Raw genomic sequence first — 27,763 nt, 5'->3', positions numbered from 1 at the left:
CATAGAAAGCATCTAAATAAATAGAAGATGAAGTAGAAGAAAATGACAGTGACGAGAGGCCATGTATAACAACACCTATAATGAGCATTATAGATCTGTAAAACCATTTGCTGGAAACATTTTCATGATTTACATAATTCACATAACTCTAGGCCAAATCTCTGTGGTTCTTTTTGTTCTTGTGATAATCTGTTGATCTTTCTTCTTAGCCCCTGACATAATGAGGTCAGAGGTCATGCTCAGCAACAGAGAAACATCCCAGAAGATAGTACAGATTTAATATGTTGCTCAAGCCCTAGTCAATAGGCATGTTTGAGGCTTGTGGACAAAAGATGGCAGCATATTGGAAAACCTCAACTCAAAGCCAACAGGATTTTTATCCATTGTGTGTTGAGCCCAACTAGTAATGTGCAGTAAGTAATGAGCATGTAAAACTATTTGATCTTGTTTGAATATCATCTGACCTGGCCGTTGTACAGATTGTTTCTGTCTCAATGCAGCTCTCCCTGCTCTGCTGAATCTATATAACATTGCTTTGTGTTCTGGAGAATCTTTCAGTTCATTTTCAAGTCTTTTCTCTCCTCTTTACTGTCTGTTCAGTTTATTTACTCAGTACCGCAGTCAGTGTACAAGATGTGATCATTAAGAGCATTAGGATGTCTCTTCCTGCCTCTGCACTGCTCCATATCATTTCCCCTTTTTCCACTCACCACTTCTTCTTGAGGCCCGTCTGTTTCTCTCCTCACATCACTCTGCCCTTATTTAATCCAACTCTTTCCATCTTTAACCACATTTCTTTGAAAGCTGCAGACTGAGCGGTGCAAATTACATCCTGACACCTCCAGCCCTCATCCTACACTGTGCTTTTTATCCAAGTCTCTATGCTTTTTCTTAGAAAAGAAGATGGAGGTGGTCTATAAACATCTGTGCGGTGATTCTCAACTTCATTTGGTGGGGTTATGTTGTAGGCTGCAGGTTAAAAGCCTTAAAGTACTGATTGTTGGCTGTCCTTTATCGCATGGCACAAATGAAGTTTACAATGCTAATGGAGGCAGATTTTTACCACTTGAAATGTTCAGTGAATCTTAGTGATGATGGGTCCTTGATTTCAGACATAAGTAGACAAAAAGCATGTTTCTAATTTCCAAACAGCAATCATCCACTTGACAGTCTGATGACTGTTGCTGGTGGATTTTGCATCTTAATATCAAATGTGATGTCATGCTAAAAGATTGAGGCTAAAGCTAACTGGTCCTTAAGTGAAAGTCAGCATCCTCGCTAGCTGATGATCCACTTAAGACATGGAAGTAAGAGTTGCTGAAATTAGATCAGACTGCTATTAGTTCTAACATGATTTCTGTGTGACTGCTTAGCTTGCTTATTCCCTCTTTCCCCCAAAATGAGTTCTTATATGCAGGTTTTTTAACACAGGAAAGTGTTTGACATCACTAACATGCCAGAAAACAGGGTTAAACAGTGGAGAACCACATGGAGGGCAGTGAAAATACAATCTCCCAATATTTTGGGCTGATCCAATGTAGCCAGCAGATATCAGAGGCAAGACTTCGTCTTCTGTGCACTGGTTATTTTTGGTATCTGCAAATGAATGTGGGTGAATATTAAAAAGCTAATATAAAGCTAAATCGTCACCAGAGGATAGCCAGTGGGTTCCGAGATTGTATTTTGTCTGATGCATTCCACCTCTCCACATGGACTCTTTACCTGCTATTCAAACGTGATTGGTCAATACTACCCTAGCTATAAACGAACTATACATGGAACCACAACACTTGTTGAAATCTTGTCCTCTTACCTTCAGATAGTCTGTTTATAGAGATTAGTACACAATGTTTTGGTGTTTCTTCTTTTTTATTCCTTCTCTCTTGCAAGCGTGTTGCTGACTGGAAAAGTTGGGAAAATTAAAATGTCCACCAAGGTGTCATGTTTCCACCCCGTCAGTCGGCGATAAAGCCAACAAATACCCACAGCTACTGCAGAGTCATATGTCCAAGGAATGAATGTGCATTTAACGTTTCCCACTAAAGACAAGAAACAGATGTTTGTGAGGGTTTTTTTGTCCAATGGAGATGGGGCATGTCATTTGTATTACTGCTATAGTAAGTTAGTAAACTGTACATGCTAATGATTGCATCTTAAGTTATTAAGGATTAAACACCCTATTTACATTCCCTACATTTTTCCTTGCAGGTATTATCATCTGTGACATAGTTCTTTCTAACTGTCAAGATGAATATATGCAAATCAGGGTTGTGATGTACTGACACGCCATGCTATGCTATTTTTGAATTTCCTTTGTAGACAAGGATTAAACAGGTTAAATCACTATCTAAATACTGAGTGCTGCAAGCCAAGGTTCCTATTTAATGCGTTGCAGAATACTGTTTTAGTTTCTTCAGTTTTTCTGTCCCTAATCAGTGGATCCCATCCTGAGTCTGAGGCAACAGCACAGTTCTTACTCTCTGCTAAGAGGACTTGCATCACATCACTGTTGATAGAGTGTGTGTGTGTGTGTGTGTGTGTGTGTGTGTGTGTGTGTGTGTGTGTGTGTGTGTGCGCGCGCGCACATGTGGTGCTTTTGAAACAGTAACCACAGCCAGTGTTTGTTAACAGACCAACCAGATGTGACAAAGGAAGGAAAGGGAGACAGAAGGTGCCCTCACTGCAACAATGCCTCTCTAATATCAGTCAATACTGCGCATGCCACAAACTGTAGATAAAAACCACTCAGCAGAATTCCATGTACATACTGTGCAGATGCAGATATGAGATGTTCCATAAATAGTTCCCACTTGAGCTCACAAATGCTCCAGATTCAGAATAAGCAATTTAAAATCAGTTTATCCTACAAAAATGAGCTTTTCTACATTTCAATCGTGTCTTTACTGCAGTATGATTTCCCATAGCCTACTTCTTGCCAGGTCTTAAGAATACTAGTTTAAATCTATGTCTGACAACATCTTAAACATAGATCTGTTCCTTAGGACAAACAACCTGTGCTCAAAATGGCTTGTCAGCTCTTATCAGCTGATACTTACTCCAGTCATGTTATGTTTAGACTGTGCCCCCTGAATATGCAGCTGAGACGCAGATGGGTGAAATCGAAGGTGTCACTGCCTTTGTTTTTGTACACTTTTTAGCAACACGGCTCCATGGATGGCCCATCACTTTGGGTCCTATCTCAAAACTAGTGTTGGATGGATTGCTGTGAATTTTTGCACAGGCACTCCAACCTATTCTCAATCCCATTTGTCATGGCCCTCAGCATCTGATAGCAATGCACAGGGCACCCTTTAGCGTCTCTATGTGATGCATAGCTTATGTGATTTATGTGATGTCCATCCTATGGGCCATGAGGCCACACCAGTGTTGGAAAAAAATTGTCATGGGAACAAACAAAGAAAGGCCTGCCAGCTGCAGCCCACTTAAGGTTGGAACAGCCTATCTGATTAGGGGTTACATGGTCCCAAAATTATGAGTAGCCTACTTATACTGTAAGGCAAGTGCATTGGTCGCCATTCCCTCCACCCCTTCAAGTGGATCAGTCCATCATGTAATGTCAGAGGTTAGCAGGAGAAGTTGAGAGTTCAGTGGAGCCCTGTGAAAATGGCCATACCAGTTGTTCCCTTGCCAAAATTTACTTTAACTATGCCAAAATGGATGGTACCAATAGATGCCTTGGGTGATCTAGTTTCACATACTAGACACATACCACAACCTTTGCAGTAGCTTAAAATGAGAGCACTATAGCCTCTTAAAGACAGTAATGTCAGCCTCCAATTATTTTTGCAGGGGGCAATTGTGTGTGTAACAACAGAGTTAAAAAACTGAATTTACCTAAAGTATACCTTTCCTTCTTCCTAATTGTGATATTCTAAAATAAGATTATACAACATGCATCATGCTGATGTGACCATTTATCTCAAAATCTCCCCAAATCAGTCCTGAGTGTTAAACACTAGACTTGAAAATTCCCAGTTGTGCTTATAACATCAAGAGCCTTCGAAATGGTGGTTCATGAATAAAATATGATTGAACACTACAAGTATGTTTATTAACTAAGTTCTGCACGAGGCCATATGAATACTATTGTACTTTAAATTTCTTTTTATTCATGCAGTTAAATAAAAACTGTCTTCGTCACTGAGGACTGGGGTTATATGCAGGCCAGGTGGATGAGCCTTACAGTGCACTTGGTGGAAACGCAAATGTCAGACTGGAAGTCATAAGAATGGGGACAAATCAGACCCTGGTAATTACCGTGGCACCTGTGTCAGCAGTTGTCTTGCTAAATGTTTCTGTAGCATTCTAAATAAAAGAACTGTAGATTTCCCTGAGAAACACTCTGTCTTGAGTAAAAGTCAAATTGGTCCCTTCCCAAAGCATCGCACCGCCAACCCCTCACACTTCAATTAACAATACACCAATTAAAAAATTGTAGGATGCTCACTTGTTTTATTGATTTTGATAAAGCTTACAACTCTATTTGGCATAAAGGGCTCTATTATAGACTACATTTTGGTTTGGGAGGCAAAATGTATGATCTGGTTAAAAATCAATGTATTTGGAAAATGGGAATGTTGTTGAAATTGGAGACAAACAAAAGCAATCCTTCACCCAGAGAAGAGGTGTTCTTCAGTGTTGGAGTTGAAGTCTGGCTCTTTTTAATATTTATATAAATGAACTTGCTGTTCAGTTAGATCAGTGCCCTGCTCCTGGCCTCTCCCTCCAGAATGAAGAGGCGTAGTCTTTGTTTTATACTGATGTCTTTGTTCTACTGTCTCCTACTGAACAAGGACTACAGCTGTAGAAAAGAATGAAGGAAATTAATGCAGCCTAATATTTTTTGTCAAAGCCTCAGCTGTCAGGAGAACAAATACCAATTTACCATAAATAATCATAGTATCACACATAGCATGAGTTTTTATGTACTTTGGTGTAACCACAAGAGTATCTCAGAGTTTCAACCAAACGGCAACCTGCAGGGCTGAAAAATTAAGCCAGGAACTGCTGTTCCTTGAATGGCCACTTGAGGCCGAAAGGTCTCTAGCTAATTTCCTGTTCACGACAACTGTACAAGGGGTGAGCTTTTAGACAACACACCATCAAAGTTATGCATAAGTAAAGGCACTGCTGCTTTGAATGACAGGTGGTTGGCAGCAGTTGACAAGTCACTGCCACACCAATAATGCTGCATAACCATGGCGAAAGCCCAGACTCGCAGAGTAGGCATAGCTGAAGCTGTCGCTATTTCAGTGTGCTTTCTGTTCATGAAAATAGATTGTAACGTTTTTATTGCCTAAAAAGTCTTGCTCAGCGTTTGACTGACTTTAAAGGCTTTAAATTGGGAGTCCACAAACATGGCAGTGAATGCACTGAAAGAAAAAACTGGAATTAAGAGAACATTTCAATTTCAATTAAAATCTGGCTCAAAATATCTGATATTTGTCAGTGTGGTAGTGAAGTATGGGGTCCACTCAGCAATCAAAGCTATACCCTCTGGGACAAACATCCAACACAATCTCTACATGCAGAATTTGGCAGATATATTTTACACATACACAGAAAAAAAAGAATTAGGCTAATTCTCACTGATGATTAACATTTAAAAGAGTGTGATTTTGTTTAATCACATTAAATCCAGCCCCTGAGACAGCCTCCATTCCAAAGCCCTCAAAACTCAAGATCTGAGCCCTGAAAAGAGTCCACTGTGTCAGCTGGTGTTGAGGTTAACTGCCTCCTCTCAGACACAGTCTGACCAGTCTCACAACAGCACTGCTCTGCAAACACCAATCAGAGTAAACCCAATTATAATACAATGTAACAAAACCTATTTAGAACACTGGAAGGAAGAAACTAAATGCCAAAGTAGATTAAAATGTGATCTGGCCCTAATATAAAAAGAGATTATGAATTGGCAGAATATCTCTCTACTGTCTGAGATAGAAAGCAGAGACAGATCCTAACCCAGTACAGACTCAGTGACCACAATGTAGCAGTGGAAACAGGAAGACACGAAAACCAAAAAAGACAGAATATGTGGTCACTGTTTGACAGGTAAGATTGAGACAGAAGTGCACTTCCTCCTACAATGTAAAACATTTAGTGACATAAAGAAGAGTTATTTCAACAAGCTCAACACTGTAATTTCATAATTTATAGAGTTTAACAATCTCTCAAAATCAAACATACTCCAAAGAGAAGTACACAGGGCATATCTTACTGCCCACTATCAACATCACACAACCTACAGGACAGTTAATGACTATGACATACACACATAGCACACACATGCATTCACATATTATTATTTACTTACCTTATCAAGTTTACTCGATGAACTGTATATATTTATATTGTTTTTTTAATTTTTATTCTCATGCCAATATTGAATATTATTCTTGACATTTTGGCAATATGGTTTACCTGACATTCATACAATGAAGCATATTGAAAGTGAAATTGAAAAACTGATGTAGACAGTCAAGCAGGTAAATAGGGCTGTCATTTTGGATGACTCTAAATAATGGAGAATGACGCATATAGCTTAGAGAGATAAGATAATAACACCCATACCTCTCTGCCATTCATTCCAGGTAATATGTTTTTCCTCCAGTGTGCTGGGGTGGACACAAATGTCACAAGAGCTTACAATGACATTTTGAATGTTTGTGTGAATGTTTTCCCCCGCTGAAGTTCTCTCTATGTTTCGAAACCAACTTTCTCTTAACACACCAGGATGTGGCTACTTTACTAGTTAGCAAATGCTCCACTTCCTGCACCAGTCACTTGTTCACTTTGGCTCACTGCCATTTCATGCAGGTCCTCCAGGCGGGCCAGCGTATACTCAGCTTGTGTGAATGTGTTTACAGGAAACAGCTGCCTTAGGTTTCATATGTGGGGGCAGATGAGAGCCCTGACGCTCAATCCAACAGTCTATGTGCGGGCCAGTAAACCAAAACAATGAACTAAAAGTAGCTTAAAGCTGCACAGACCTGCAGAGTGGGGTGTTTAACAATACATTTTTGCCAAATGTATAAAACATATAGGCAAATGGCATCTTTTTTGCACTGAATTAGGCCACAATGTTAACTAGAGTGTTTTAACATGTCATTTAATGAAAATAGATTTATAATACTGTAATACATGGCAATTAGTTTTTTTCATATATAAGATGATGTACAGTGGTATGGGAGGGAATTCAACGCAGTTTTGAGTGACTGGAGAATTTAATTCAAATAATCTGTGCATCATGTTTGAAAAAGTTGATTTAAACAAATTATAGAGATCTTGGGGAACTGCTGTATAGTTGTTGAATAAATCATGAAACATCCATACTGTTTTGGTTAAAAATGAACCACACCATTGTCTGAATGTACATAAAGTCACATTAATTCATTCCTGAACTGACCATGCACAGTCGCTTGTCTTTACTTTCTTTTCTGAAGCTCAAAATGTATCTAAATAATTTCTTATCTAAATGGTTCTAAACCGCGTCAGGCTAACAAGCACTCGGGCCGGCTGATTTTATCTTTGGTGATGCCACAGATGTAAAATTTCAGATGGTGCTGATAGACGAGTAGCCTCCAAGTTTCATTGCAGTCGGGCCATTACGCCAACACATTGCCAATAACCATTAGCCATTAATGTACCCATTGAGAGAATGGTGCCTTTGAATCCATGAAATCCAATACATTTGTCATTATGTATTTGCATTATGCATAACAGCTGTTGACTGAGATCAAACTGTTATTTTCTGAGGCTTTCCATATTGGCTTTGTAATCGACATATAATGGCTCTGATGATCAGTTAAAAACACCTTTACAAAGTGGGCGAAGGCACTAATTAGCAAAGCATTAGTTACTAATTTCATACCAAAGTCAGGTTTTACAACAGATGATCAAAGTCATAATCATGATGCCAGTTGGTGTGCAATACATACAAATTCAAGATCATTTACAATTGTGAACTGGATTTAGATACAAATGCTGTATGAAATGTACTGGAACTGCACTGCAGTATGACATGGGACACTCTGTATGCTGACAGTAACCAAACTGAGAGCTCCTGAGAAGGAAACCATACCCATGCACTCCACTGCTTGACATGTTTCATCAATGGAAGCCTTCAAGTACGAGACATTTTTGGTGATAGGTAAAACATTAATATTTATGGATTTAACATTAGAAAACAAATATAATAATAATAATAATAATAATAATAATAATAATAATACGATATCTTTAAGGGGACAGTTCACACCAAATTAAAAACCCATATATTTCCTGGTACCTGTAATGCGATTTATCTGTTTAGATTGTTTTGGTGTGAGTTGCCCATTACTGTTAAAGAGACTTGGATACAGCATTGGTGGCAGGGCCCCATTCATTCCCAGGAAAGTTGCTCAGTGGTGCATGAATCCAAAGTGGTTAAACTGCCATGTATGAAATTACCCAGATGATCAGTACTGCTTTCACCTTGTGTGGCCCATAAAGCAGGTACATTAGAGACTCTCTCTGGTTTAGCTGGCTGGCCTCTCCTTTAACACTTTGTTTACTTGAATTGGGATAAACTAACTAAATCATCCACATCTTGTAGACTTTCCAAATGTTTCTGAACCAAATACATCCAATCCTGATAGTGAAACAAGTCATTTCACAGGGGCTGTGATGCTCAAAAAAATGTATCCACTGGTTTACAGACGTCTCTTTGTAAGTCAATGGGAACAAGTCTTTTTGGGCTGCAGGTCATTACATGATGGACCCAGAAGTTGTGATTCCACTGTTTGGTCACAACAAAATTTGGCTTCAAAGCCTGGGGCACCTCATTGGAACCGGGAGGAGCAGAGTCTTGGAGATATCAGCTGTGCAGATGTCTGCCTTCTCTCAAATATAATGGAATTAGGTGTCACTCAGCTTGTGGTGCTCAAAGTGCCAAAAAACTCAACAGCAAAGTCTCTTTCCAGAAATCATTACATGGTAACTCAAGATAATCCACAGGCTTGTTGTGAGCAGTTTCACATTGAAACTTCTTTCTTTCTACTGAACTACACCCACCAACGGTATCACTGTGCAGAGGATTGCGTGCATCTACTAGCCTACTAGCTCACCTAGCACCACTGAGCTAGCTAACATTACAGCTAAGGAGGACGCCATTGATGTTGGACTAGTCTCTAGTCTCCTTCTTTGTGTTGACATGGTTGGTAGATGTAGTTCAGTAGTAAGAAAATAGTTCCTACACGAAATTTCTCGCAACTAGGACTGTGGATTGTCTCAGTAATGGGGTCATGATTTTTTTTGGCACTTGGAGCACCACAAGCCGAGTGCCATCTAGCTCCATTATATTTGAGAGATATGGCAGTCATCTCTACGGCCAATATCTCCAACACTCTGCCTAAACAATCTAGATTACATAGCACTACCGGTAAGAGGGAAAATATGTTGTTTTGATTTTGGGGTGAACTGTGCCTTTAATGGCAAGCGTTCCTATATGTCCTCCTCAGCTCTCATTGGCTGAACACACCTGTGACCAATAGAGAATCCAAATATCCATCCGCTGACACAAAGTTCTCTGCTCATATTCTAGAGGAATGTACACGTAAGATTAAGGCTACAAATTAACTCTTTGTTGCTCTTGAGCTTATTTGAGTTTTGTTGCAGTGGCGTTTTATTTTCACTTTCTATGTGTTTAAGATGACGCTTAATATCTGTCCATAGAAGCCTGTAGAGGTAATAGTGCACCACCAGGCAGCGCCACTGGGAGTATGGATGCTCTCCCTCTCTCCCCACTTCTGTTTTTTTTCACTCTTCTGACGTCAGCAACCTGCAATTGAACGGACGCACTAACGAACGACCGAGCCCCTACCGGAGCTACCGGGAGGCAGTAACGTTACAGAGCGAGTATCCCGCCGCCCGTCTCGGAGGAGCCAAACGGAGGAAACGTCCAGTGTGAGCCCGCCGTGAGAACCCCGTGCTGGAATCAAACGATGCGAGCGCTGCTCACCGCCGCCCAGTAACACACACTAACGCCGAGTGGAGAAGAAGAGAACCGTTACCGTGATTTACCGACAGAACCCCAGAAGAGAGGACGGAGGACGGACGGACAGACCGCCACCGAGACCACGCTTGAGAAACAAACAACCGCGGTGGCTACATCGAGCTGTGTTCGCGCTGTGGATCAAACCCGAGTGGATCCTTGATTTAAATGCTTTAACGGTGCCGTTACCCCCGGCTCGAGAGCGCGAGAGAGGGAGCTGCCCAGAGAGAAAGCCAGAGAGGGATCACAGAGGGATCGAAGGCTCAGCACAAAAAAGGAGGAAATAAACCAAGAAGGGAGGATTTGCAACCAGCTTTGTTTCCACGCACAAGTTTCATTGAATCCACCCTTTTTATTGCCTTTTTTTCTTCCGTGGATCCCGGTATCGGTAACGCTATCAAGCTGTGTTCTCTAACCATGGGATGTACTCTGAGCGCAGAGGAGAGGGCGGCTCTGGACCGGAGCAAAGCCATCGAGAAAAACCTCAAGGAGGACGGTCTGACCGCGGCCAAAGATGTTAAACTGCTGCTGCTCGGTAAGGGAGTTGAATTGCCTACTGCAGGGCCTGTAGAGCCACGGCAGAAAGGTGTGGTGTGTGAGGGGGTGGGCGTTTGGTAAAAGATACATCACTGTAGAAATAAATAAAAACATGACGTCCATCATAAACTATAAAACCAACGATCTGAACATAAATCCAATATAAGGGCAAAGAGCCATTGATTTGCTTGATTTTGCCTTCTAAACACACCCTACCCTCTCATTACATCACTTTAAAGCAATCTGCTGTAATATGGTTTTATCCATCACAGAAATGCCAGGTGGGTAAATTGTCATTATGTATAAACAGGCAGTATGTAGGTAAAAGGTGGGAACTACATCAGAGATGATAACTGCAGATGGGAAAAAATGGCAGTATGCAGCAATGGAGGGCCAAGCACAGGCAGTTCTGCTTCATTGGTTTGGGGTGGGAGATTGATTCATTGATTCTTTGTGGGGAAAGTAGCCTGTAAGTATTTAATCTATTCAACTGACTAAATAGAAAGATGGAGGGTAGAAGGGAATTTAAAAAAGGATGTTGAGGAAGAAAGGGTGCAGTCACTTTCTCCATCTTTTTATCTCCACCCCGCTGCTGCTACTGTCCTTATTCACTTAGGTTTGAACAGGCTGATTCTCCCTTTCTCTCTCTCTTCCACCCCCTCCTATCTCTCTCTCTCTCTCTCCTCTCTCTCTCTCTCTCTCACACACTCTGTCTCCATCTTGCTCTCTCACACACGCACACACACACACACACACACACACACACACACACACACACACACCCTGTTTACATTGTCTTCTTGTTTCTTATCCCTCAGGGGCTGGAGAGTCAGGGAAAAGCACCATCGTCAAACAGATGAAGTAAGTCTCCAATAAGCATGGTCTAATAACCCTATAGAGTGTATGCGTGTGCCTCTCTCACTCTTTCTTCTCTCTCTCTCTCACACACACACACACACACACACACACACACACACACACGAGTGTATGCAGCCCGATCTCAACATGAGCACCTTTATTGTGTCATGTTTTTTTCCCTTGGATAAACAGGACTCTTGACCCTATAGTACCCCTGACCTCAAACCTTACTCGCCATGTCAAACATCTGCCTATACTCCACTCTTTCTGCCCCTGTCAATCAGCTGATGTTGCTCTATGCTGGTGGAAAGATGTACCAAATTGGATGTAGGGGAAAAATAATGTAGGTGTGGTGACTGTACTGCTATGTATGCATGGGGGTGCTGTATCATAATATATGGACTGTTCTATATTAAGTTTCATGTGAATACACGCTGTTCTGTCACCGTCTATAGCAATAGCATTTACTGAAATTCTTGAATTTCCTGCATAAGCTCGTGCTAGTTATATCGTACAGAATTGAGGTGTGGTCATGTCACCAGATCTACATAGAGATAAATAGAAATCCTGCAGCAAATGTATGTGAGCCTGTCAATTTAAACTCACTTTGTAGTTGTACTTGCACACTATTCATTTTACTATTAGTAATAGGGTTTTGGACAGGGGCGATCTTTAACTGATATTATGCAGTTGTAGGATAAGAATGCCTAAGGGTGGGATAAGAAGATGGCTTCAGATCTACTTTGATTTCCTCCTACACATCGGATTCTGTGGTCTCAGGTGCAGAGGCAACCTCGACTCACATGCTTGTGTATTTGCTGTCCACTTTAATACTGTTAAAGCGGTACATACTGTCGTTTTTTATCAGAAGCTATGGTACAGTGTGGAGGGCTTAGTTTGGATAGACTATATTGTCCACCTGCTTTAACAAAAATGTATAGTAATATTCTCAGCTGAGTGACTGTTGCTATCTTAAGAACTTTAACAGTGAATTTCAATGACCAAAACCTACATCTGCTAGGACAGTATTGCTATATAGTACTACATTTATAAAGCTAGAAGAAGAGTTAATCCATTAATGGATTTGTCGATTGGCAGAAAATTAACTGGCAGCTATTCAGAGTTTTGTTTGATTGTTTAAATGTCATTTTTCCTAGCAAATATGCAAAAAATTCAGTTGTTCATTTGTTGTATGTCATTAGCAACTGAATAACTTTGGGTTTTGGATTGTTGGTTGCAAAAAATAAGACGTCTTAAGATGTCAGCCTCAGCTTTAGGAAATTGTTACTGGCTTTTCTTTTAAACATTTTATAAACCATTAAATGGATACTTTGCAGATTTTTAGCCAGCTTTGGATCATCTCAATGTGTGTAGTATGTGTAAATGAACTAAGTTAAACTTCCCTCCATCTTACCAGCGCCAAGATCTTTCTCTCATCTCTTAGCTCAAATCGTGTCATCTGGCAGATTTTCCCTGGCATTAGGGCTAATAATAATCAGTAAAGGGAAAAAAAATCACCCTTTGCAGGCCTAATATATTTAATGCAGAAATATGAAAGAGCCTTTAGCTATGACACCATCAATTTCCACCGGTTGCTGTAGCCTCTAATACCTTCATGTAAATACCATGTAGCCTGTTGGCTATGTTAGCATCTGTTACTTACTAACCAGGGGTCAGCCCCATATAGCGCTGATAAAATACCACCACAGTACTCCTGTTTTACCCCTGTAGGGACTTAATGCGTACCTGTGGTACTTAGCAGTGAATTTAGTGACTTAATTAAAGCTGTGTCTTTTTTTCTCCTATGCCATCATTATAATGCCCTTATAATACTCCTATAGGGACTTATCTCTGTTATCAGTGGTGCTTAGTGCAGATTTTCTTTCAACCTTATCATACTTTAATAGTATTTTTGTATTTACTATATCACTGTGATAATCCTGTAACATATCTACAGGATTTACTGTAGTTCTTTTATAAGGTCTTCTGCACATTGCCCCCCCTCTCTGTCATTTTATCTGTAATCCAGTCATGACATATGGTTTCTCCTCAGTCTCCTCTGCTGCGTCATTTTACAGACAGCCGAGTGCGTTTTAGCCGATAATAGGCTTTGGTTGTGGTCATATAGTGACATATCACATGAGGACATGATTCAGTGGATCCAGATGAGCCTGTATCTCAGCTGTTAATGGTCATTCAGCAGCAGAGCACATTCTGCACGCTGACTGACCAATGCCCCCAGTGGGTTTATTGAATGTATATATTTGGCCAATACTTTCAGAGCAACTGAATTCATTGGTTTCATTTGAAAAAATTACACATTTATGTAACTTGGAGTGATGCAAATGAATAGTAGTAGGTGACTGTGTTAGTCCATATAGGCTTAAGCCTATTATGTTACTGTTGCATTTATTAAAGTAGGTGAACCATGATGTTACTGATGCTTTACAGTCATTACATGCCAAAGTCACACAGTATATTAGATTAATACTACGAAATGAATTTTACAGTATTTCTTGACAGAGAGAGAGAGAGAGAGAGAGAGAGAGAGAGAGAGCCAGTCTCCTTTCAGCTGGGTCTCACCACGCTCACTCCTTTCAATTATTTCAGCCATGCCACCTCCGTCTTTCTCTCTCTTGTCTGATTACAGCCTACAAGCTATTCTTGCTTTTGCTTATGCATGGGTTGATGAAACAGCATCTGGCAGACAACATTGTTTGTTAATTGTTGAAAAAACAAATATTGATTTTATTTAATAGGCTCTGGGGCCACCTTATCTCAGAATAAAAAGCAGTGTGATACAATGTGCTTCCACAAGGTGATTAATGAGGCTCGCTGATCATGAATGATTTGTTGGAGCCATCTCAGGAGCTTTACACCAGGCAGATACTTTCAAAGTGCCAACCACTGTAAATGCAGGAGAGCCACCCTTCTGTCTTCCAAATGACCTCCACACCTATCAATCGCCAGAGTAAATGTTGGCATTTTATTTTTTCCGCAAATCACGGATATGTTACATTTACATGTTATTATATAGTAGATACATATAACACGTTGTGTTTTAACAACACTGGTTACTGTGTGGTTAGGTTTAGCAACAAATACCTCTTGGTTTGTTGTAAGGAAAAGCTCATGTTTTGGCATACCCATTTGGAGGGGGGCAATTCAAGCAGGAAAAGCAGCTTTGTCTTGTTCAAAAACAACGGCTTATTGTACCACTATCCTGACAGGAAAAGCAGCAATGTGTTTATAACAAACAACTGCTTTTCATGCCCAAAAAGATGCTGGAAACAGAGTGATGGGTCGCTACAAAACACTTACATTTGGTGCTTTAATGTCATTGACAGCTCATATACTCTGTCACTCTAGAAATGTCTAAATGATATGTATGAAACATGCAATTGTGACATTTCATGGTTTGCAGAAATGTAAAATACCAACATTTTCTGCTGGCGACAGGGCTAGACTTCCCAACTGGAATAATCGCTTAAGTGGTGCAATTTGAAACCAAAATGTGTAATTTTCACAATTTGCTCTGGTCTTTGTATTTCTATACAAAGGGAATCTGATATTATAGAGAGGGAAGCTGCTTTACAGTGGTGGACAGTGGCCTGCCAGGGAAGCCTTTACGTTCCTGCTCAGATACGCTCTGCTATTTCCGGAACCGCATCAGAGGAGTGGAAAGCCCTTACTGCTTTTTCTTTCTCAGTGCTTTGAACATCTGGGGCGTGCTCCAGTGACCAGTTGTGTGTGTCTTCAGAGAGAAAGACAGAGATGAGTGGATTAGATTTAGATGTTATGGTGTATATATTGAGCTGCAGTGTGTGTCGCAGCTGTGCATGTGATCTCAATAAGTGGAAGTAAAAAGTCTATTGGGCTCTGTACAGTACAATGGAAAACTACTGCAACTGTGCCCACCTTAAAGACTGCCAGTTATGACTTTTTTCTCTAAGTCCTTTATGGAAATGGCTTCTGAAATATGCTTGGGCTGAAATCATTTACCAGAAAGTAAATGTGTCTTAAACACAGATTATTGCTTTCACAGATGATGCAATCACTGAGTGACAATAACTCATGACAAAGCACTGATAACATCTCAGAGGGGAGCACAGGTGTATTGTTTGTGTGTGTGTGTATGTGTGTGTGTGTGTGTGTGTGTGTGTGTGTGTGTGTGTGTGTGTGTGTGTGTGTGTGTTTTAGAGAGGGAGGGATACTAAGAGTTGATTACAGGTGTGTATAGATGAGTGAGTTATCAAGGTGTGAAGCTACAGCACAGTCTAATGTGAAACTACAGTTGTGAGACAAGAAAGGTAATGAGGCGTACAAGATAATCTTAATATTATTCTGCAGAAAGAAAAGAAAAAAGTATTTGTTACAGAAAGGTGAATGACTGGATTACATACTTTTTGTCTATGTACATGATCGCCTGTAGTGTAATATCTGGGCCGTCAACGCAAGGGACATGTGTGAACATCGTCTCACTTTCTTGTGTGTGGGTGTGTGTGTGCGTGCATGTGTGACACCATCTGTTCATGGAGCCTATGTGTGCTTAAACGTGTGCAAAGGTTCTCTTGCTGCCCAGCTGGCAAACTGACCTCTCCAGCAGTGCTCACTGTTTGTTTCAGTGTGTGGGAAAAATTATTTAATGTAGTAATATTTTCATGTAATTTAGCAGAACCGATGAAGCCTCTGCTTAGCACAGCTACTAAAATGTGGGAGGGGGGATTAGTCGGTCTACCCAGTGGTGGGTTTAAGTGCGGCCCCCTCCCATTTGTTCTTTTCAAAATATGTGTGAGTTGTTTGCTTTACCAGGTCTGTTTCAGGGGCTGCTCCAATGACGGCAAACTCAAGAGATGGATATAAGTTTAGGTGCTGTTGTTCTTTAAAAAAAATATGATGAAGAATCTCAATTATACACATTGAACTCAGCTCACTCATCATGGTTAGTGCTACTTTAGCCTAGCCTGGTTCCAGACCATAGACCCCGCCCACTCAACTGAGTAGGCTTGCATCTCTGGTCTGGCATACTTCAATGAATTTGCGTTTTATCTCGTCCTAACGCTGGATGGACCAATGAACGCCGGGGGTCTAGCGATTAGCCAATCAGCGCCACGCTGATGTCAAGCTGTACGCCGGTGGGTAACTGGTGAGGATAGCAACAATGGCGACCACTACAGATCCTACAGACCACATTAATGATGCTATCAAGGTATTTCGCCACTACTCGCGTTAATGGAGGACCAAATTAAGGAAGCTGCTAAACTGGATTTAACGGCGATGCAGCAGGGCGTGCACGACGACGGAGACATTATAAACGGGCAATGCTCGCTTGTTTTCGGCATCCCCGAGGCATGGATACTAATGACGTCAGATTCTGGGTGAGTCGTTGATCTCTACTGATTGGTTAGGGAAAAATCAAATTCCCTCCCCCCTGTAAATCGCCTTCAATGGAAGCCATGTCAGACTGAAGGTTCTGGGAGCTTCAGTCTGACACTCAGGCTAATTTTAGCCCTTTTTAGATAGGAATTGTGCAAATTTGCAGGAAAGTCCAATCAGCCTTTTTTCAGCATTGGCAGTATAAAAACAAAATCAGGGAGTGTGGCAAAATGCTGCCTACCTACTTTTGTTTACAGAATGCGCCTTTTTCTGGGCAATGTGTGGTGTGAGCAAGTAGCACAATGTGTAGCTCAGCGTGTAACGTAACCAGTGACGTGGGAGGGAAGCCGCGGATAGTCAGTCCTTCGGTGATTCTCTCGTAAGTCGGCCTGCTCTTCACCGTTCCCGTCATCTGACGGTTAATGGCCTCTTCGTTTGCGAGGGCAAGGAGGGCACGCAGTTCCTTGTCTCCCCAGTTGCTCATCTTAACAGTGTCTGTCAGGTTTGCGTTCCTTCTTGCTACTAGCTGCTCGCTCATTCCTGCTATCAGCTGTTCCCTGTTTATCCACTGCCAGTGGGTCGCACGTGCAGCGCCATCAACAGCTCCTCCCACAAGTCTTCAACAGCCTGTCCCGTTGCGGAAGGCCGCCGTTTTTACGATTATCACGATTATTATGCATTAATTATTTAAACACTATAAATGTGTAAAATCACATGAACACTCCTTATAGATCTTTAAGTTTCATTTATTTCCATGCCAACATAACAAAAATAATATAGCAACAAAGAAAAGTAACCAAAAAGTAGTGTGCGGACTCTACTTTTACTACATGCCTCTTTGTGGTCGAGCAGTCTAAGTTTTTTCTAGGATGTGCGTGTCTTTTTGTTGTCTTTAAATTACAATTACACAAATAAATTGAGAGCATATCTCATGCAGTGTTAATAATAAATGAAACAGACATAGTGCTGGAAGGACAAGTCCAACATTTACTCAGCACAGATGGGAGGAAGCAAAAGGAGGTAATACTAATGCTAAATGTTCACTGACTGAGGACCTTGAGAAGACATTACGTATATCTTCCACATTGCACACTGACACTGAAACAGTCTGACGACTAAAAAAAGGATTTGAACTTGTAACAGTCGAATATATGAAATGTGCCTTTAACATGGTGTATACTGTGTCGCCTAGCAGCAACGTCATCAAGCAGCACCTGTTATGATTTGAGTCTGTTGAGCGCATCCAACGCTGATCGGATGTATACTAATGTGCTCCTGCCTTTTTTTTTCTCTCAACACAACAGTGATGGTTTTAAGTACATGTGGCGACTATTTTGTTCATATATGAAAATGTAGTAGCCGTACAACCGGGCTTGGTAAGCTTGGGGTGTTTTTAATTTGATGTAAGAATAAACGACGAGCATTTGTGAAATCCTGCACTCGTATGGACGTGAGTTTCTGCCTGTCGTCTCACTCCAAAGAGTTACACAGACCCAAAACCATTGCAACCTCTTGCTGTGTGCACACAAACTGCAAAACTATCCATCAAAAAAGTTTTTGAGACGTGCCTTAGCTTGTCACGTGGCACTGTAAGCCCAACTCCTATCATACCACTACACCATTAATTGCAAATGACACGATAACATATCATTTTTAATTCAGTGTTACATTAGATAAATTGAGATTGACGTATTTTAACCCAGTTATTGTGCATTTACCTTTACTTGCGCATTCTTCATCACTCGGAGATGCCGCTTGTTTTCGTTCCGTGTGAGTTGCGCTGACCTACTGTATGTGGTTCCGTGTCCCGGCATAATCTTCGGAGAGTGATGGTGTTGAGGAATCTTTACGAATAATTAACCGTGGCGTTTAAAATTGTGGTTAATAGTGAAATCAAGTAATCGTGACATCCCTAAACACGGCCCAACATTTGCGGAAAATCTGGCAGTATAGAAGGGGCTGTTGTCTGCAAAAACAATCGTAGAATGGCTCTGGAGGGAGGAGTGCTCCAAAGTCTGAAAATTTAACCCTAATGATGTCATCAGGGTTATGTCGTACACATTACAAACTGGTGCATTGACATGTGTTTACCAAACAGGAAAAGTTTAATGAAACACGCTAGTTGCATCATGGGAAATGTAGGATCCAGTGTTTTTTGGAGCTTTATCCTTTCTTGGGACTAGGGATGTCTATTAGTTAACTGTTAATTGGTTACCCACTGAGAATATTATTAAATCCGTAGGTTAATTTTGCTACTGTTCAGTTAAGTACCATTAGGCTTCTTAAAATATTCCTGGAAAAGGCCATCATCGAAGTGAAGCTCCAGGACCAACTGGTAGTAGGCTACTCCCTATGATCCGCCCTCTTATTCGGGTCTCATGTACCCACACAGATCTTTGTTTCCCTGTCTCCAACAAACTAGTTGCTGATAGCCTCTCAACTTCAACCAGAGCTAGAGAAAGTACCCTCTGGCTGTCCATTTTAGTAACTAGCTACTAATCACTGGGAAACAAATTAAATTAAATTAAACAAAATGGTAGATTGCTCATATTAAGAAAAATGTTTTGCATGTTAAGGCGGCAAGTCAACTGTCTGCCAGCAAAGCCAACAGAAGATAAGAGAAAAGGTGAGATATTTATAACACAAAACCCTAAAATTACACCACCTCTAAATGGATAGAAACATGAAACGCAGTGCTAAAGCTCATTGAGTGAAAGGAGCACCTGATCAAAAGAAAAGTGTAACTTGTAATTCATTCTACTTTGCATTTTATGTATTTTTTCATTTTAAATGAACTGGTTAGTTACCTGGTTAATGGGTGTTGGGCTTTCAAAAGCAAAATTAACTGAAACTGACATCCCTACTCTAAGAGTTAGGATAGATATTTATAAAAACTGAAATACCCCTTAAAATGCAATCAACAGATAATCCTGATATGTTTGGAAACTACGTTGTGAGCCTGCTGGCTGCAGAGAGATTTGTGGCACTTTGAGACAGAAAGTGACTTCCTGACTTCTACCAAGGTATCTTTGCATACCTGATTAAATCTCAAGGTTATCTTTTTCAATCATTAACAGTTTACAACACATATAAAACTATAAAAACTGTAAACACGAGATGTGATAGGATGAATGCAGTTTACAGATGGTGAATAACAGCAATAGAAATGGCTTCTACTGCTCGCACAACAATTATGATTTGTAGTTGAATAAGAGAGTTACTAATTCATACCCAAACAGGGGAGAGCCAACGCTCTGTCATGATTTCATCGTCTGTGTTTATCCATGCTTAGAATGTGTGGATTGTCGGGACTCAAGACACATGGACAGTTCTGCTTTTTAAACACAGGCACTCCTCATTTGTTTATTGTAGCCCACAGAACAAGGCCAAAACACCTTACCAAAAGAAGCTGCATTCAGTATTATTACAAATAGAAAGAAATAAGAATGTAACCATTCCTCTGCTAGTAGGATTTGAGCAAAGAAACATCAGACCCATTGAGTCACTCAGTCGCTGTGTGTCTAATATACAAAGCTTCACACCCTCTGTCTTTCTCCTTTTCTTCATCTCTGGCTTGTTCGTACAGTGTATGTGTGTGTTTGTGCCTTGCTGACATGATCGGAGGCGACTGGCCGAAGGGAGAACAAACGCTGTCCGTCCCTCACGGCTGCACTACTTCCCACAGGCTGTTCCCACCGTGTGTGTGTGTCAGCTTGTGTGTGGTTTCCCTAGAACAGGAGATAATTAGGTTTAAGCCTCAGAAGAGGAGAATAAAAGGGGGAAGGGGAGGAAGATGGAGGGGAAAAAAGGTGGTGGTGTTTTGTGCAGAATGGCAGAGGGAGAGGGGGGTTGCAGATGGAGGAACACAGAAAGGGAGTTTAAATGAAGGGAAATAAATGCCCAGTGCATAGAGAGAGAGGAGCAGCCTGTCAGTGGGCTTAGAAAGGACTGAACTGGAGGAAACACAAAGTTTGATAAAGTGGTGGAAGTAAGGATGAAGAGAGGGGTGATGAAGACTGGAGTAGGGGAGGAAGAGTGAGGCGAAACTACTAAAGGGAGAGGAAAAAAAGGGAGAACTACAGGGAGACCCAGCAGAGGCAACCAGGGAGGGAAATTTAATTTCTTTCACTGAGGGTAAAGTGATGTGGGAGTGTGAAGAAAAGGGTGAAGGGAGGATGAGTGTGAATGAGGTTGGGGAGGTAAGAGACAGGATGCGAAGCCGTTATGAGCCAGAGAAGAGAGATTGGCAAGCGACAGAACATATTCTCACTTATTAAGCAAGCTAGAGAAAGTGACAAAGGGAGACAAGGACAGGGTTGTGAAGGTGCAAAGGGTACTCCTCCTCTGGACTCTGTTCTCCTTGATAATTATTAGCCTCCTTTCCCTGGGATGGTTAAACACAAGGAGAGAAAGTACAGAGCAAAGAAAAAAAAGATAGAGGGAGGGGGTAAAGCAGGGGTGGGGGGGGTGGGGGGGGACTCATGTCGGCACCATCTCAAGTGTTGCATGAAGAGACAGTCTGTAACTGGTTGTCTGAAACAGTCCGTCAGCCAGATCGTCACCCTCCATTGGTTAAATTTAGCCGTGGGCGTGCTCATTGCTGGAATGATTTCATTGGCTGCCTCAGTGAGTTGTGAAATAACAGCAAAGCAACATCTCATGATAGCTGTGTGTGTGTGTGTGTGTGTCAGTGTGTGTGCTTGCTGGCACGACCAAGCAGTCTGATAACAGTGCGTGTATTTGGTGTGTGAATCCTATTTGCATTTTGTAAATAGGCAACTGGACAACAAACAAACTTTATCAAAGTAAGACACACGTATGCCCTATTCCAAATAAAGAGAAATTTTTAAATATCATTTTGGTCTCATTTCTACTTTCCATGTAATACACATTTATGTGCCGTCTTTGTCTCTCTCTCTGTGGACATAAACACAAATTTGCAAAGTCAAAGCATGTTTACAGATGGATGACTGCTGCTAAAAGCAACACTGATAGCAAAAAAACATAACAAACAAACCCAACCATTTAAACTTGGGATGTCAAAAACTTGGGGTACGATGTTACCATGATAAAAAGTTGAAAAAAACGAGAGATTGATTGTAATATTAAAAAACAAGAACAACTATGACAAAAAAGTCCTTATTAAATAATAAATGTGTGTGTTTTCATGATTTCCTCATTGGGTCTCTGCGAATCTGTCTTGTTGACTAGTATAATTGTGAACTCTGCTGCTAAGATTAAAAAAAATATATATATAAAATCATCAGGGACTCAGACAGTTGTTGTCATTTATTAATGTACAAAACATACAGTTTAGGGGTAACAATTACATGGCTGGGATGATTCTAACTAAAACATCTATTTATGTGTTTTGCCTGCTGCCACACTGTCAGAAATGCTGCCTCTGATTAGTCAACAAGACACAAACACAGCCTCTGATTGGCCAACAAGTCATGAACACAGCCTCTGATTGGTTGACAAGTTGGGTACATGGCCTCTGATTGGTCGTCAGAGTTAACCCAGGCATCGGGACAGCTAGCAGCATAGCTGTTTTCAGCACGAGAAAATGGATAAATAATTACAGAAGACATTCAGTGTGGGATTGATCATTCTGGGTTTATTTTACGAACTCTCCAGAAAGACACTGCAGTTCAAAACTGGATTACAAGGCCTCTGAAAGGGATACAAGTGCATGACAGCAGCGCAACTGTTAGCTCCATATACATTATGTCGTATATGGCATTGCTAACCCCAGAGTTAACATCTATAGTGTCCAGTATGTCCGATTTGTGTCATCAGTATTGTTCAACACTTGATGGTGGTTCTTTTCAGATAATTTAAAATCAAACATCACATTTAATTTTCACTCGCCCAATCAGACAGCTACATGAGGCATTTCACTTTCCTGAACACTTTTCTTGCCTGGGCGAGAGTTGAGGTCGAGCCCTGACAATTTCAACACGGAGAGATGCTATCTTAGCAGCTATAGTATTACACTAACCATGCAATATCGTCATAGATTTCGTCACAATCCCACCATGGTATTTTTTTTTGTCTGGAAATTTGATATATATCATTACATCCCTAATTCAAACACATTTGAATGGTTTTAATGAGATGTTAAAGGTCATCAGTGACATTTAATGATCATGACATGGTCAGATACTATAGATTTGTGAGGCAGCTGTTCTTTGATAGAAAAGTTATTGTAGTCAGCTATACTCTGCTTGTCTGTGCATGTTATAACAAGTTGTGTACACTACATTGTAAACATAGCACGATGAATTCAATCAATCTGTCAGCCATAAATTTCCTCCCAAAATAACAGGCTATGCAAAGGCATGAGTTAGTTGCTTCAGCCAGGCATGTTGTGCAGGAGAACAGGAACCATTTGGTGACTGGTATCAGATCAGCTGATCGTCATGTGTTAAAACGGCTGATCTTTATCTGTCATGTAAAACAAAAAACAAACAAACAAACAAAAAAAACTGCCACCACATCTTCACCACATCAAATGATAAAGGCTCTGCAGACTATTGTGCAGTCACAGCTCTGCAGTTCTACACTTTTTCAAATTTCTCAGGTATGGAACACCACGTGTTAGCCTACCTGCCAATTATCATATAATATATGTCCTGTCAGAACACGTTAGCAGTCCAGTTACTGGTGGTGACACATTTGCTTTGAATGCAGATTAAATTTGTCTCTCTCTACAATCATCATTTCCTTTGTTCACTTCCTCTGTTACCTTTTGATTATACGAAAGGCTGTTCTGTACTAAGCCCTGTCTGCTCTCTTTCCTGGTCTGCAGTTGTATCAGACCAGGTCAATGTGACTGTGTGTGTGGTCCGCGCGCTAATCAGGGCTTCTCATAAAAAACAAAGGTCTTTTGTAGGAAGAAATTATGTGTGTGTGTGTGTGTGTGTGTGTGTGTGTGTGTGTCCGTGCTCGTACACGTACACACAGTTGTGTGTGTTTTTTTTTTTTTTTTTCCAGATTTTGCTGTTTTTTTGTGTGCATATGTTGATGTGGTTGTGGGAGTGTGTATTTTTGGCAGATTTCATGTCAGTTCAGCGCATTGTGAGACAAAGGAGTCTTGTTACAGTGACCGCACTCAGCTGATATAAAGTCAGCTGATGGTGACTGGGGCTGGGTTTGTTGCTGAAAGAGTATGTTTGAATCCATCTTTGTATTTTTGTCTTTGCCTCACACCTAAGTGAGAACAGAAATGTGCAGGAAACAGAAGCTGTTCTGTTCTATCCAGTGGTTTTATAATAAATACTACTTTTGTGATTATTTTTGAGGCCTTGTCAGACAGGTGTTGATTCAATTTTATGATGATTTTTTAAGCTGTTTGTGATGCTGCATTGGATTGTGTTAGGTTCTAAGGTTTTTCAGTTGCTTTCCGTCAACATATATGTTAATTATGTGGACAAAGTACTCAAGAGAAACAATTGAAAACATAATACTGTCTAATACATCACCACCACAATGTACAGCATAAGGATTGATTAAACACACACGCAACTGAAGTCATAGTATAAAATATGGAACAAGTAAGTAGGGCTATTGCATTACTTTGCATTACATCATCCAGGTGTAAAACTCAGTATAAATCCAGAGTGTCGTATAGCCATTGATATGGCTTCAAGATATGGTTGTATGGTTTGTAGATTCCATGTCAGTATTTTGTCAATACAGGAAGTAGGTGGGTAGATTAATGCCTTTTTTATGCCTTTATCTAAATACCAAATACTAATGCTAAAATGGCAACATGCTAACAGTAGCAATGCTAACATGGTGTTTGGTGGGTAAAATGTTTACCACAGAGGTGGCCAAAATTTTTTGATTATGAGCCATATCAGAAAAAATAAGGCATCACGGGCCAAACTATAGCAAATGCATAGTTTGAGACCAATTACATGGCAAGACAATTAGTGTTCCTAGACCAGAACACCTTTTTGCCATAGAAAATTTGTATGTTCTGATACCTGATCCATCTATTTTGATATCGGGCCAATATCGATCCAGATATCGGATTGCTGCATCCCTAAACATGACTAAACAGTTCGAATGTTTGACATTACAGTAGTTTATTAGTGTGCCCACCCATTACAAAAAGTGTTTCTCAATCTTCCGTCTTTTCCTGTCTGCCACAATGTTTACTGAGGTTAATGATTTCGTCAACTAATAATCAATCAATTTAGGTTAAGTAGCAACATCTAGTTTTCAAATTAAAAAGTGCAATGGCAGGGCTCGCTAATAGCAGTTATTCAAGAGGACAGCAACACTGTGTTTAAACAGCTGTGCAATATACAGTACAGTTTATTAGAAATAAGCTCCAGCCATATTCTAGTTTATTTTTTAAAAATTTGCTGTGGCCTCTTTAATAATGGGCAGCGGGCTGCAGGCTGTAGTTTGGCCACCCCTGATTTACCATGTTCTTCTTATACTTGTAGTGTGGTAACATGCTAACACTTTCTAATTGGCAGTAAACACAAAGCAAAGCTGAGGCTGATGGGAATGTCGTTGCTTTTGCAGGTATTGTGTCATAAACCAAAGTATTTGGCATGTTATAGTTTTGAACTTATGATGACACTAGATGGAAAGGTTAAGAGATCACCAAAGTTATTGCAGTTTATCCTTTAATGAATGTCTGTGCAGCATTTCAGGGCAATCCATCCAATAGTTGTCGAGACATTTCACTCAGAACCGCAAATGTCAACCTCATTGTCGCACTAAATAGAAAGCCAGGGGATCATTTAGTCCTCATTCAGAAGAACACTGAATGTCTGTGGCAAATGTTGTGCCAATCCATCCCCCAGACGTTGAGATATTTCTCAGGATAAGTGAAACATTTTGACCTTTTGCTGGCACTAGAGAAAGAATTAGAAGATTGCAGTCTTTTGGAATCAGCCTCCTTGCACCATGGATATCTGTACCAGTCTGGACCAAAGTGGTGCACCGACCGTCAGACCACCATTAGAACTACACTGCCAGCATTACTATTAAAAAGTTTGAATGATTTAGTTTAAACATGTAATTAGTTCAAATTAATTTAATACAGAAGATGATTAAAGATTGAATATTTATGTCTCTCCATATTCAAGAGATTTAAACTTTAAACGAAGAGCCTTGGTCTTCACTAATAAGACAGGCAGACCAGAGCCATATATCTGGTTGTTGGCATTCCTTGGTTTGAATCCCAAACTGAAGTAAGTAATTAATAATGACACAGGGGAAGACAGGAGAGCTGAATAATTACATTTCAACCTTGTATCTGGGACAACCTGATTAAACCTGCGGACTTGCTTCTCTCTGTCTCTCTCCATGTCTGTCTCATTCCTTCCTACAGTCTGGAGGTTCCATCAATCTACCAATGACTCAAATTGTTTCTAACAGATCACATGTTGACTTATATAGGCTGCAACATTGATGTTATCAACTGCTACTGGAACAACCACTTCCCATAATTGCACCGCCAACTGGAAATGCATAAAAAGAGTCACTGTTTCTTCTACATCAATTTATGCATGCCTATGTATCTGTAATGCTAAAACAAAATCTCCTATACATTGAATGTGTTTTTAATGGCCAAGTGACATATTTAATTATTCCTTTGAAGTCTACTGGCAAGAGAGACTTAAAAATATGGTTTTGGCTATGATTTTACAAATGCTAATGCTTGTCAGTGTGGGCCAGTATGGAACACAATGTGACCTTAGGTCAACAAATGGCTGAGATCTAATTAAAAGTTGCAAGAAACAGTTATTAAAAATATAAACTGTACACTGTACATTCTTAGGAAAAAAAAAAGGTTTCTCTTGAAGGGCTGACGTTCTACCCAGAACTATTTCCTTCTGAAGAACCATTTTGAAGAAAGGGCTCTTTCAAGGTTGTTTGCAAGAATAAGGGTTCCATTATGAAATCTCTTAATCCGAAGATAGACTCACAAGTCAGTCTTTAGACACTTTGCTTAACTAAAGACTGATGTCTTTCTCCCTGATTTTGTGTTTAGATGGGCGGATACAATTTCAGAGTTTAAAAAAACTCCCTACGTTGCAGAACCAATAGTAAATCTGCAGGGCGGTCCTTCGGTGGCTCGTTGAACTCTTGTGCTTGTAAACATAGTCCCACTAGAAACATGTGTAGCGGTACAAAATGGCTCAGCCGTGCTCGCACAAAACGCCGTCAAAGTTAGTGGATGTTTGTCGCATTTGCTGTGACACATTCTCGCCAACTAAAAGAAACAAACATAATCTTTTACAAGGCCATGACTCATCCGCCTGGCCGGACTATAGAGGGAATCGCCTTGTTGTTTACAAATACTTCCGGGTAGAAAACCAGCCGAGCTTGTTTGTAAAGTCTATAAATACAATGATTGAACAAACATTACTATTTCTGTGTGCACGTTTAGCTGGGCTAACTGTTAGCTGTTTGCCCTGCTAGCCGTTAGCGGTGTCTGTAATAGCTAATAACTCATTCAACGGTCTGTGAAAAAAATATCTTTTCCAGCAGATATCTTAGTTACAACATGATGAGCACACGTTTGATAAAACGGAGTTAAATCTCTCGACATCCATTTTCAAGCTCTCCGTGTGTTTGTTTCCTTGCGGATGAGAAAAGGGGGAGCGCACGTTTTCGAGAAGGCGTGTCCTTTTCAAAAATGCAAGAGGCGTTGCTTTGCTGCCGGCCATTTTCGCTGGTGTGTTAAACACACTTTAGAAAGGAGTGTCCACAGACTATCAGAAGGCGGAGATCGTCTGGTGGCGAGACTAATCCGAAGAACCCATTTTGGAAGGGTGAGTTCCTCAAGGATTGTTGAAAATATGGGTGTTAAAAGATCCCCTGAGATGCTAAACTTTTCCCCCCTTGAGTATTCAAACTTTTCCAGTGTTTCAAATGGTATTTTTAAATATAGATGTATCTTGAACTTGG

At 40.6% G+C, this 27,763-nt stretch overlaps 1 protein-coding gene and 1 pseudogene across 2 annotated transcripts in view; both read left to right on the top strand.

Moving 5' to 3' along the window:
* Positions 1-27,763, top strand: part of LOC125887275 (uncharacterized) — a 753,166-nt pseudogene that overhangs the window by 414,551 nt on the left and 310,852 nt on the right.
* gnao1a (guanine nucleotide binding protein (G protein), alpha activating activity polypeptide O, a) overlaps positions 9,768-27,763 on the top strand; it is a 140,336-nt gene continuing 122,340 nt past the window's right edge. Inside the window, exons 1-2 of one of the 2 annotated variants that reach the window (XM_049575086.1) lie at positions 9,768-10,589; positions 11,410-11,452. In XM_049575086.1, coding sequence (XP_049431043.1) covers positions 10,472-10,589; positions 11,410-11,452 — 161 coding nt within the window. In that variant the 5' untranslated portion in view covers positions 9,768-10,471. The remainder of the gene's footprint in view (positions 10,590-11,409; positions 11,453-27,763) is intronic. The other variant, XM_049575087.1, reaches the window with a different exon arrangement.

The sequence above is a fragment of the Epinephelus fuscoguttatus genome, linkage group LG4 (genome assembly GCF_011397635.1).
Source record: "Epinephelus fuscoguttatus linkage group LG4, E.fuscoguttatus.final_Chr_v1".
NCBI classification, from domain to species: Eukaryota; Metazoa; Chordata; class Actinopteri; order Perciformes; family Serranidae; genus Epinephelus; species Epinephelus fuscoguttatus.
The sequence above is the reverse complement of the archived record's forward strand: the minus strand, read 5'-3'. Positions and strand labels throughout refer to the sequence as shown.